This window comes from Vulpes lagopus, chromosome X (genome assembly GCF_018345385.1).
Source record: "Vulpes lagopus strain Blue_001 chromosome X, ASM1834538v1, whole genome shotgun sequence".
Taxonomy (NCBI): Eukaryota; Metazoa; Chordata; class Mammalia; order Carnivora; family Canidae; genus Vulpes; species Vulpes lagopus.
Window position 1 is genome coordinate 120,096,774 of NC_054848.1, and position 13,393 is coordinate 120,110,166.

The 13,393-nt window shown below is 47.5% G+C and overlaps 1 protein-coding gene across 1 annotated transcript; it reads right to left on the reverse strand.

Moving 5' to 3' along the window:
• Positions 1-829: 829 nt before the first annotated feature.
• On the reverse strand, positions 830-3,088 carry LOC121482711 (melanoma-associated antigen 10-like). Its single transcript, XM_041740518.1, has 4 exons — positions 2,940-3,088; positions 2,290-2,383; positions 1,990-2,127; positions 830-1,408 (listed from the first exon to the last, which is right to left on the reverse strand). Exons 1-4 carry the CDS (start codon positions 3,086-3,088, stop codon positions 830-832), a joined length of 960 nt encoding a protein of 319 aa, XP_041596452.1.
• Positions 3,089-13,393: the final 10,305 nt, after the last annotated feature.

Below are 13,393 nucleotides of genomic sequence, written 5' to 3' on the forward strand. Positions count from 1 at the left end.
TCCAGGAAAATCCTCGGGCTGGTGAGAGAGTGCAGGTCTCAGGGCACCCCTCCCCGCCTTCCCGAGCGACAGTGGCCGTGAGACACAGTCCCCGAAGGTGGCGTGACCCTGGGCCCCTCTTGGCCTCACTGCTCACACACAGGGCCTTGCATGGAGGAGAGCTCAGCTGCTCTGTGGCCGTGAGGGAGCCACCAGCAGGGCTCCCCTGGCCTCAAACAGGAACCTCCTCTCCCGTTCCTGAAGAACCAAGTGAATGCAGGAGCGCACATCGACGTTACTTTGGAAAAATGGCACACGGCAAGGGTAGAAATGAAAAGTGAACAATGTTTATTTTCCTATTTCCATACTCCAGCACTTGCCTGCTGCACTCTTGGCCTTTCCAACAGATTCCAACGCCATTGCCCTGTGATTTCATCCAGAACCCAAACAAGGAGGGAAGGTCTCCCAACTTGTATCCAGGACATGACAAAACTCTAACTCTTGAGCTGGGGAAGTATGATCGCAAAGGGGTGCGTGTCAGTCACCCACTGGGCTGGGGAACCCTTCTATCCCAAGGACCAAACATGGGGAGCTTCCTCAAAGAAACCAAGCTCCGGATGCCAGGGTCATTGCAGAACCCAGGCCCCCAGAGAGGCTCTTGGCCCTGCTTTCCCAAACTGCCCTGGCCCTTAACCCCTGAGAACACCCAGGTCTTCCTCTTTACACACCCAACAGGACACCGGGAGGAAGCACCCTAAGGCCTCCCTTCATACCGGCCCCACAAAAGCTTGGAAAAGGCCTGGCCGCCCTTGGGGCTGCAGCCCCCTCTTCCTTATCTCAGAATATTTTCTCACAGGACCATGGAGGCCCGCAGGGTTTTGATACCGACCTGGAGCACAATGTCCATGACCTGCAAATTGTTGGTTTCCTCGGAGGCCCTGGGCCCCCACAGGAACTCGTTGCGGGCAAGGTCGCTGCCCGCCACCTGCCGGCTCTCCAGGTAGCCTTCCTGCATCCAGACGTTGGTGAGGTGGTCCCCGGGCTCCCCACAGACGATGTGCTCTTGGCCATCGTCCCCCCCCCTGAACCCCAGAGCCTCCCACACCTCTTCCTCGGAGACACATCCGTCCTGCAGGAGTATAAACCCCAGGACCAGCCCCAGGAGGCCGGTCTTGGGCAGGCCCCACTGATCGCTCAGCATCCCATCCCAGGTGAAGCCCAGGATGGGGTTAAGGACGTAGGAATGCTCGCTGGGATCCACTTCAATCACGTCTAGGCCAAAGACCAGCTGCATGCATCTGGACGTTTGGCTCAAGATGGTGGGGAAGTCGTCCTGGTATTCTGGGGAGAAGACCTCCAGCATCTCTGCCTTGCTGGTGGGCTGCTTGTTGTGATACTTGAGGAGCAGGAATACCACCAGGGCAGCCGTCTTTTTTTTTTTTTTTAAAGAATTTTATTTTATTTTATTTATGATAGTCACAGAGAGAGAGAGAGGCGCAGAGACACAGGCAGAGGGAGGAGAAGCAGGCTCCATGCACCGGGAGCCCGACGTGGGATTCGATCCCGGATCTCCAGGATCGCGCCCTGGGCCAAAAGCAGGCGCCAAACCGCTGCGCCACCCAGGGATCCCAGGGCAGCCGTCTTTATGTGGAAACTGCCTTCCACCAAGGGCTCCTCATCTCGCGCCTCCCCTGGGCCGCTGGGGCCAGGGGGATCGGGCTAGGCAAGGCCACCAGCTGCCTCACCATTGGGGGAGCGGTTGGCACTCTGAGAGCTCTGGGGAGCATTGAGGGCCGCCGGAGTAGCAGACCCCTCCTCTGGGGGGCCAAAGACCATGCCAGAGAAGGACAATGAAGGGCAAGAGGAGAAGGAGGAGGAGGAGAAAGAGGAGGAGGAGGGGGGAGGAGGAGTGGGAGGAGGAGGAGGAGGAGGAGGAGGAGGAAGATAGAGAGAGATGAGATAGGTGGTATGGCGGAGATGGGGTAGATGGGGAAGGTGGGAAGGTGGAGCCTCCTCCTCCCCTTCCTCCTCCTCCTCAGCCCCAGACAGCTGGGCATCCACCAGGCCCTGGGCCTCCTCTAGGTCTTCTCCCTGCTTCCAAATTTCTCTGCTATTCCTCAGGGGCATGATGTCAGTTTGGGGCTGAACCTGAAGACAGAGTAGGGAGAGCTTGTCAGGGGGCAGGCCGGCCAAGAAACCCCGAGGTGCCAGGGCTGACAGGGGACCGTGCCCGGCTCCCCTGCAGAGGGCTCCCCTGTGTTGGGCTGGGAGAACCCCTGACATCAGGCTCAGAGAGAGTGTGCACCTCACCTGGACAAGTGGCTCTAGCTCGCGCCTCCTCAACTCTGTGTCCTGAAGGACCCCGGCCTCAGACCGAGGCCTCCGCTGCCAGTTCTTAAAGTCCCTGCAAGAGGGAAGGAGGAGGGTCCTCAGGGTGCAGACTGCCAGCCCAGCCCTGGGGCCCAGTGTGGACATGAGGGCTGGCACATTCTCTGGGAGGTCTCCAGCAGTCAAGGTGGGGAGTCCCCTCCTTACCCTCTCAAAATACAGCCCTGGCCCTATCCTTCTTAGGCCAAACTGTCCCTGCAAGAACACAGGTCCCCAACACTCCACAGGAGGAAGCCAGGGTCCCAGCCCTGGCCACACCTGCTAAAGTCTCCAGGATTCATCATGGATCATGCGTAAGGGATGGGCCAGCTCTGGCTTCCATCTGGGCTGGGGTGGGGCACCTCTGGGTCTTCATCTGGACCTCACACAAGGCCTGGGAAGACTCTGCGGCTAGCCCTGAGGCCACCCTCCTTGCACCTTCCTTGCAAGGGCCTGCCACAAACCCCCACCAGCCAAAGTCCAGAGAAATTAGTCGGCCCAGCCTCCTGCCGCCTCCCCATGGCCCACACAGGAGTCCAGCGTGGCCTGGTCCCCAGGGATCCTGCTGTGGGAGGCATCCCCTTATTTCTCACCTCAATCCCCGCCAGTGCCGGGACCAGGGCCAGGGCAGGGACCCTCTGTCCTGGGGCGCGAATGCCGTCAGGCTCTCAGGAAGGTCCTCTGCATTATCCTGCAGGGCCTGCTCTTCCTTGGGCAGAGCCCCGCCTCCCATAGAGGACATGTGCCCCTCGCACCAAGACCATACCAACCCCAGGTCAGCCCACCTTTCTGCCGCCCACCTGCCCCAGGGACAAGTGAGCATGCCACTGAGGGCCAGCGCTCTCCCATCCTCTGTGGGCTGCCCACAGGGCAGGGCCCCACTCCACTGCACTGGCTTCCTTGTTGACGGGGCTGGTGGGGCCAGCCAGGACGTCCCCAAGGTCCTCACCCTGACTCCCCGCAGGCCACGAGCCCTCCACACACACCCTTACCAACTACCCCCAAGGTCCTGCACCTTTCAAGCACAAGCCCTCAGGTCCTAACACCCACACCACAGGTGGTCATCAGGACGGCATCATGGGGTCATCTTGCACGGGGGCCTCCTTCCTCCCTGGACTGCACGTGCTGGGGCCCAGGGTCCGTCAGTCCCCCCTCTCGTAATCACCTTCAATCCTCTCAGGTCCCAGGTCTGCCCTGGGCGGGATCCAACCACTCTCCTTCCGCCAAGCCCCAGGCTCTAGGAGACTTGGCTGGCAAGCCAGAGCACGCCCCAGGTGGTCATCGGGCCCGGGGGCTGCCAGGACCCAGTCTAGTCTGCGTCCCTAGGGCTGCAGTGCCCCTGTGGTCCTGGCCTTGCTGCCAGCAACACGTGGGCCATTGTCCCCCACCCATCCCAAACCCACTGTCGCCCACAACCTGGAGGCAGTGCTCCAGCCCAACCGCCACAGGTATGGGAGGCCCCGTGGCACTAGCTGCCACAGCTCCGGACTTGTCCACACCCCAGGAGCCTCCTGAGGCTGAGTTACTGGTGGCTCCCTGGGGACCCACTCCCTCGGGGGTCTCAGTCCCTCGGAGGTCCTCACCTCCAGCCCTAGCTCACACTGGGGCCCTCGGGCAGCCGTCCCCGAGGCCTGGCCGCTCACACCAAGGCCCTCCCATCCGCCCAGACCCCAACGGAGACAGGGAGTGTCTGTCTTTCCATCAGGACCACGACCCAGCCCGGGGTTTTCCCAGGGCTCACAGAAGGGGCTGAGCAGGTGCACGGGGGACAGGCTCCCTGGGTCCTTCCTATCCACCCCTGCTGGCGGGGCTCCCTGGGTGCCTGGGCCTCTGCCGGGCTCCACTCGTCCTGCCTCCCGGGACTAACTGTGGGCTGGGGTGCGGGGTCCCTCCGTCCTCCATGGACATCCTCGGCAGGAACCCAGCAGGACCTGAGCCCACCCTCTGCCCCCTCAGGGAGGCCCTGCTCTGAACACCAGCCCCCTGGTCTCTCAGAGCCCAGAAGCGGAGGGGAGGGGGGCCTCACCACGTGTTCCCATCCCCCCCACGACCTTCCCCGGACTAACTCTGGGCTGGGGTGCGGGGTCCCTCGGCCTCTTCCCCATCCTCCCCGGGAATCCCAGCAGTACCAGGGGCCCTCCCCTCTACCCACGTGTCCTAGGCCCTGCTCCTGACGCCAGGGGTCCCCAGTGCCTCAGGAGGCCTGGATGTGGAAGTCTAAGCATCAGTTCAGCCCCAGAACTCCCTGGAACCTCATCAAAGTTATGCCTGCCCTCTAGCCTCTGGACTCTGATAAGCCTACCTGGCCCCTGTCTATGGAGCTCTTGAAAGGTCAAGAGTACCCGTTACTTGAGTGTCTGAACTGGTGAACAATTCGACTTTTGATGCTTTTGGGGGTTGAGATCACCTGTAACTAAGTTTGGTCTTCCTTATCTGTCTGGAAAGTCTTTCTTTCTTACAAGAGCATGAGCTACAGGGTAAGCTGGACCCCAAGATGAGTCTTTGTTTCCTCACCTTTATTTAGCTTTATGACTCAGGGCATGTTATATGAGCTTTGGGTGCCTCAGTGCTTTTTCTCTATTCTGTATTTGAATAGTCACTGGGAAGCTCCTCGAGGCTGGCAATCAGAGTCTACCCAGAGGGAGGGCAGGATAGCTGGAGGAAAAACAGACACCCCTCAGATTCAACAGCTGACAACCCTGCTATATGTTACTCATCCTTAAAACCAACTTATATAATGATATACATTCTCCAGTGAGTGTTGGAAAGCCTAACTAGAAATTGAGAAATGTGCCCAAGTTCTCAGATTAAAGGTTATACATCATGGGAAATTGAGTTGATACTATGATTATGATCAATCAAGTAATAATGATACTCTCAAGCATTCCTTAAATAAATAGCATAAAATTGCCTATTTCAAACTCTGCTATTGTGCAAAATGTGACATATTAATATTGTGTAAAGTTATCTATAGTATTACTATTGTGTAAAGTTTTATTATTACTATATTATGATAATAATATTATTATTTATATTTTACTATAAATAATATAATTATAATATAATGGTATATTATAATGGAAATTATATATAAGTTAATAAATATAAATATATAATTATAATATCAATAATAAAATTCATATTATAATAACAATGAGATTATTCCGTAAACTTTTCTTTTTTTTTTTTTTTAATTAACTTTTATTGGTGTTTAATTTACCAACATACAGAAAAACACCCAGTGCTCATCCCGTCAAGTGTCCACCTCAGTGCCCGTCACCCATTCCCCTCCAACACCCGCCCTCCTCCCCTTCCACCACCCCTAGTTCGTTTCCCCGAGTTAGGAGTCTTTATGTTCTGTCTCCCTTCCTGATATTTCCCAACATTTCTTTTCAATACCGTGTAAAGTTTTCCATATTAATACTTGAAGAATGTTGAAGGTATTGCTGTAATCACAAAAAATCTCAAATTGGCTAGAAATGAAGACAGTGTACTAGGTCACCTTCTGTGATGTGGCGTAGTGAAGTATGGCCTAACACAAACTAAAAGAACACCTACTGAGACTGGGATTTTATTTATTCTTTTTAATATTACTTATCTCAAGTTGATTATGTCCTTCCTCTACCATGCTCAGTTTGCTTATAATACCTTTAGCAGATATTGCTTTCCAATTTTAGCTTTTAAATTTGGTTGTCTTATTGCTTACATCTGTGTTAAAATTACCAATCTCTTCATGCACATTACTCACGTCTTCTTCTAGATTATTTAACATGTTAATCATAGGTGACTTAAAGTTTCATCTTGGGGCATGTGGGTGGCTCAGCGATTGGCCATCTGCCTTCAGCTCAGGTTGTGATCCACAGGGTCCCAGAATTGAGGCCCACATTGAGCTGCCTGCAGGGAGCATGCTTCTCCCTCTGCCTGTCTCTGTGTCTCGCGTGAATAAATAAATAAAATCTTAAAACAATAAAACTTTCTTCCTAATATAGCTAGAAGATATATCACCTTGGAGTACAGTTCTATTTGTTGTTTTTTCTATTAGCAGTAGGATGACTTTTCTTGATTTTGGAGTGTTGGTTTTTGTAATATTTTTTATTGACTTGCAGCCAGAAATCATCTGTAGGAGTACAGCAGAGACTGAGGTGAATAGCATTTATGACTGGAAATTGGCATGCCTATTCTTCGCTTGGCTGTTAGTGTGTGGGGAGTAGCACATCTACTCCGTAATTTAGCTGGGTCCAAGGTTTGTTATTGCTACGAGTTTCAAAATCTTCCAGTGGTGAGCTGCCTTTCCCTGTGCTAACTGCAGGGCCTGTGATGTCAGGGTTTTCCCCGAGTCCCCGCTGTCTCAGCTGCCAGCAGTCTCAGCGCGCTACACCCGCCAGGGCCTCTCCATCTGTGCTTTTTCCCTCTCATCTCCTGTTTTCGCTTTCTTATTCTTTATTGAGACTTCATTCACATGCCATCTAATTTACCATTTTAAAGTATACAACTCAGGAGTACCTCGGTGGCTCAGTTGGCTGAGTGTCTGCCTTTGGCTCACGTCATGATCCGGGTTTCCTGGGATTGAGCCCCACATCGGGCTCCCTGTTCAGTGGGAGATGAGGGGGTGTCTGCTTCTCCCTCTTCCTCTGCCCCTCTACCCTGCCTGTGTCCTCTCTTTCTTTTTCTCTCCATCTCAAATAAATAAAGAAAACCTTTCTAAAAGATAAAAATAAAGTGTACAGTTCAGTGTTTTTTACTATATTCACTGGATTGTGGACCATCACCATTATCTAACTCCAGAACATTTTCATACTGAGGCTCTCAGCTTTCAGAGTGACTTCCCATTACCATTTCCCCTAGCCCTAGGCAAGTATTACTATACTATTTGTGTCTAGTGATGTGCATATTCTGGATATTTCATTCAAATACAATAATAAAAGATGTGGTCTTTTTTGTCTAATTTTTCTGCCTAAGCATGCAGTATTCAAGGTCGACCCATATTATACCATGTATCAGCGTTTCATCTATTCATACAGGCAAATAATATTTCATTATGTAGCTAGACCATACTTTTATGTATTCATCAGTTGATGGAGGTTGGAATTGTTTCCTGATTTGGGTTATATGTGTAAAGAACGGTGCAATGAACATTTGTCGATAGGGTTTTTATGTAGACATATATTTTCATTTGTCTTGGATATATACTTGGGAGTGGTATCAATGGGTCACATGGTTATACTCTATGTTTAACTTTTGGAGGAACTGCTGAGTGCTTTGTACAGTGACTGCACCATTATGTTCCCACTAACAATATATGAAGATTTCAGTTTCTTCATATCATCACCATACTTGTTACGTTGTATCTTTTTCTTTTAACCAGCAATTTGAAGTCCCTATCCATTGTGGTTTTGATTTGCATTTCCCTTAGGATCCTGTTGAGTATCTCTTCATGTGCTTATTGGTTACTTATACATCTTATTTTCAGAAACGTCTATTCAAATCTTTTGCGCCTTTCAAAATTGGATGATTTTTCTTTTCTTGGTTGAGTTGTAACAGTCCTTTTTTTAAAGATTCTCTTTATTTATTAATTAGACACACACACACACACACACACACACACACACACACACATAGGCAGAGACATAGGCAGAGGGAGAAGCAGGCTCCATGCAGGGAGCCCAATGTGGGACTTGATCCCAGGACCCCCAGGGTCACAACCTGGGCCGAAAGCAGGCGATAAACTGCTGAGCCACCCAGGGATCCCCATAACAGTTCTTTATATATTCTGTATACCACACATTTATACATGATGAACAAGTATTTTCTCCCAATCTGTGGGTGGTATTTTTTAAAAAGATGCCTTTGAAGCACAGCATTTTTTAATTTTTATGAAATTTAACTTATCTATATTTTTGTCATTTGGGTATTGGTATCTGGGATGGACTGATCTGTGGCCCTACCTCCAAATTCATGTGACAGCCCCCCATGTGATGGTATTTGGAGATAGGCCTTCGGGAGACAGAATTAGATGAGTTTATGGTGGTGGGATCCCCATGATGGGATTAGTGTGCTTATACTATCTTTCTGTGTGTGAGCACGGACAAAAGGCCATATGAGGCTGCAGAACGAAAGTGCCCATCTGCAAGACAAGAGAGGGATTTGACTGGATATTTCATCCTGACAGACCTTGGTCTTGGATTTCCAGTCTCCAGAACCATGAGAAATAAATTTCTATTGTTTAAACCACCGAGTCTATAGTGTTTTGTATGGTAGCTAAAGCAGTTTGACACTCTGTGATATCAAAGAAATTATTGCCTAACATGATTTCATGAAGATTTACGCCAATGCTTTTCATAACTATTATTCATAGCCAACTGGTATACTTATATATACTTGAGACTAATTTTAGGTTCGTAACACTAATGAAACTGGCCTGTGGCAGAAACAGGCAGAAAGGGAAGAATGAAGCATTCCAAAGAAGTGCATCTCTGGTTAAGAGAAGAGAGCATTCATTCCATGAAGTTCTTCCTGAGTCCAGCAGGAGATGGTATGACGAGTCTTCACATGTCTGTGGCTGGCTGGCTGTGTGTGGGATGTGTGTGGTGGTTTGCGAGTGAAGCCAAAAACCAAAGCTGAAAAGGAACACAAGAATAGCTATTGCTTGTTTTTTGAAATAGAGGATGCTTCCATTGTTTCCAGAATCCAATCATATGTTCAAGCCCCCACAATACACACATATCTACAGTGCCATAGAGTTTCAGAATCCAACTAGGCTGCAGTAGCCATGAGTCCTTTATGCCTCGATACTTTACACTTGTGCTCCGGACACTCAAGACATTCTTGACTCTCCACCCAGGTTGTGTGTGTGTGTGTGTGTGTGTGTGTGTGTGTGTGTGTGTATAAAACATATTTGGGTACTATGGTCTTTTTCTCATACTAAAAGGCAGTTACATGGAAGCCTGCAAGAAAGCAATGGGAGCTTGAGATTACAGCCACTCTTGACTCAGCACACCTTCTGTGGGCATTGGTGTTTTAATTATCACAACAGTTACTGGAAACAGTCTGTGGGAAACAGGATCATCCCCATTTTAGACAGTTTCTCAAGATCTCAGAGAGATGAGGCAGTGTCCTCAAGATCTCACCTTAGAGAGCTTGCTCTGGGTGGGAATTCCCAGAGTCATCAGTGGTTGGCAAAGAGTTTTGTGGAGGGAGAGTGGCAAGGACCCAGAGTCCAGTTGGTGAAGGGCATAAGGATTAGGGTGGTACTTTTCTTGGATTCTGTGAACTTGGGCTTTGCTCTTCATTCAGGGTTGGCAAAGGATTTCAAAAGAAGAAAAAGTCTGCCAATTTAAAGAATCCAGCTTAAAACATTTAAACAACCTGCGAAGGACCATAACCTGCAGACTACTTTCCAGAGTATCATATGAGACACTGTAGTAGAGTTAGAAGGGTCACAGTAACTCTTTAGGGATGTTTTAAGATTTTTTTATTATAAATTTATTTTTTATTGGTGTTCAATTTGCCAACATATAGAATAACACCCAGTGCTCATCCCGTCAAGTGCCCAGCTCAGGGAAATTGGCACGTTTAATGCAATCCCTATCAAAATACCATGGACTTCAGAGAGGTGGAACAAATTATTTTAAGATTTGTGTGGAATCAGAAAAGATCCCGAATAGCCACAGGAATTTTAAAAAAGAAAACCATATCTGGGGGCATCACAATGCCAGATTTCAGGTTGTATTACAAAGCTGTGGTCATCAAGACAGTGTGGTACTGGCACAAAAGCAGACACACTGATCAATGGAACAGAATAGAGAATCCAGAAGTGGAACCTCAACTTTATGGTCAACTAATATTCGACAAAGGAGGAAAGACTATCCACTGGAAGAAAGACAGTCTCTTCAATAATGGTGCTGGGAAAATTGGACATCCACATGCAGAAGAATGAAACTATTCCACTCTTTTGCACCATACACAAAGATAAACTCAAAATGGATGAATGATCTTAATGTGAGACAAGATTCCATCAAAATCCTAGAGGAGAACACAGGCAACACCCTTTTTGAACTTGGCCAAAGTAACTTCTTGCAAGATTCATCCATGAAGGCAAGAGAAACAAAAGCAAAAATGAACTATTGGGACTTCATCAAGATAAGAAGCTTTTGCAAAGCAAAAGATACCATCAACAAAATTAAAAGACAACCTACAGAATGGGAGAAGATATTTGCAAATGATGCATCAGATAAAGGGCTAGTTTCCAAGGTCTATAAAGAACTTAGTAAACTCAACAGCAAAGAAACAAACAATCCAATCATGAAATGGGCAAAAGACATGAACAGAAATCTCACAGAGGAAGACATAGACGTGGCCAATAAGCACATGAGGAAATGCTCCGCCTCACTTTCTGTCAGGGAAATACAAATCAAAACCACAATGAGATACCACCTCACACCAGTGAGAATGGGGAAAATTAACAAAGCAGGAAACCACAGATGTGGGAGAGGATGTGGAGAAAGGGGAACGCTCCTCCACTGTTGATGGGAATGTGAACTGGTGCAGCCACTCTGGAAAACTGTGTGGAGGTTCCTCAAAGAGTTAAAAATAGATCTGCCCTACAACCCAGCAATTGCACTGCTGGGGATTTACCCCAAAGATAGAGATGTAATGAAGCCGGGACACCAGCACCCCGATGTTTATAGCGGATGCTTTAAGATTTTGCTCTCAACTGTGCAGTCCTTCTTATTGAGATCTGGGGGTGACATCTGGGTGAATGAAGCCAAAACCACAGTTAGGCGCTAAACTCCTCGCTGGCAAGGAGGATGGAGTTCTAGCAAAAATGTAGTCTCGGATTAGATGGCTCCAGGACTGAAGAGGAAGTGAAGCTTGTGGGCAGCAGGTGGCTGTTGGAAAAGTGTCCTCTCTGAGGAAAGCAGTGAAGGGCTCGTGAGTACATTCTGTGTCTCTGTCCTCTCCACCCCCAGTCCCTGTCTTAGTCATGCTCTCAGCAGCTCACACCTGGAAAGATGATAGATTTTCTTTTTACTGATCAGTCTTGTCACCACCAGCCATTCTCTTCCATTTGCCTTTTAGCAGAGAGAGTCTTAGAATGTCGGGCTATTCAAGACTCAGCTACACTTGAAAAATCTTCACTGGCCCTTAAGTAAGATTGTACCGCTAGCCTGTGCCCAGCGGTCCATCTTTCCTATGCACATGGCCTGCAGCCTGAATTAGACCTTCTCATCAGCGTCCTCGGATTCCCTTGCTCCTTAAATTCATCTGTCTCCCCGTTAACAGAAGGTCCAGGGTCAGTGCCAATGTGCCTGTTATATGGACTCATCCGATCCTGTGTATATTTATTGTATGAACAGCCAAACTGCATTGAAGGGGACACGAGTTCTGTATCCTAATTAGTATATCTGGGTCACAGGAGTAGGAATTAGCAATTCTCTAACCACTCATATATTTACTAGGTGGGAATGAATAGCGAGTGTTGTTGAGATAATGAGGACCCGTTTGCTCAATGTCAGAGAAGACAGTTCTATGTACAGAAAGTGAAAGGCTACAGTGTGGTGGAAGGCAGAAGATGAGGCCAGATGCAGAGGGTCAGGCTAGACCTTTAACCCAGCATGTTAGGCTGTAGAGCTTGACCCTAGGTTGAGGGCAAAAGGCAATTGAGAGAAGGGGAAGGTACTCCTTGGTTTCCAGCAGATTCATGTTTTCTTGTTTCACAGCATTTATATCTATCTATCTATCTATCTATCTATCTATCTATCTATCATCTATCTATCTATTTATTTAATTTAAGGTAAATACACATAACATGAAGTCATTCTATAGTGTCCAATTCAGTGTCATTTCTTACATTTGCGGTGTTGCATGACTATCGCCTCTGACTGGTTCCAAAGCACTTGCATCACCCCAAAAGCAAACCTCGCATCCATTAAGTGGTAACTGCCCATTCCCTCCTCCCTCAGACCCTGTCAACCACTACTCTGCTTTCTCTATGAATATACCCATTCTGTGTATTTCATATAATCAGAATTTGCAATATGGTATCTTTGTGTCTGGCTTCTTACACTCAGCAGTTTTCAAGGTGCATCCATCCTAAAGCCTGTATCGAGACCTCATTCTTTTTCGCGGCTGAATATTTCTTTATTGGCTTACACATTTTGCTTATTCTTTTGCAAATTGATGGGTATTTGGGTCATTTTATCCTTTTACTATTGTGAATTTTGGTGAACATTTCTGCATAGGTATTTGTTTGAATACCTGTTTTCCATTTTATTGAGCATATACATAGGAGTGGAATTGATAGTCATATGTTAATAGTAAAAAATATAAATATAAATTTTAAAAAGTTTAACTTTTTGACAAACTGATAGACTTTTACCACTGGCAAACATCTTTCACAAAAGCTGCACCATGTTTCATTCCTACCACCAATGTGCCAGACCGTAATATTCCATTATATATATTAAATATTCCATTATATATATTAAATATATCTATATATATCTTCTTTATCCATTCATCTATTGATGGACATCTTGGTTCTTTTCTACGAGGTATTTACCCAAAGGATACCAACATAATTATCCAAAGGGGCATCTGCACTCCAAATACACTTTCTTTACTTCTTTATTTATTAGATTTTATTTATTTATTCATGAGAGACACAAAGAGAGAGGTAGAGACGTAGGCAGAGGGAGAAGCGGACTCCCTGTGGGACTCAATCACAGGACCTTGGTTTCAGCACCTGAGCCAAAGGCAGATGCTCAACCCCTGAGCCACCCTGGCGTCCCTCCATATACACTTTGGAATCAGCTTTTCCATTTCTTCAAACAGGATTGTTGGGATTCCTTTTAGGGATTGTATTGAATCTGTAAATTGCTTTAATACTACTGCTATCTTAAGAAAATTAAGTCTTCAACTCCATGAACGCAAGATAGCTTTCCAAATACTGAAATCTTCTTAAATTCTTCCAGCAGAATGTTGTAAGTTGTGGTGTACATGTCTTATATTTCCTTGGATAAACTTATTTTAAGTATTTTCTTCTGCT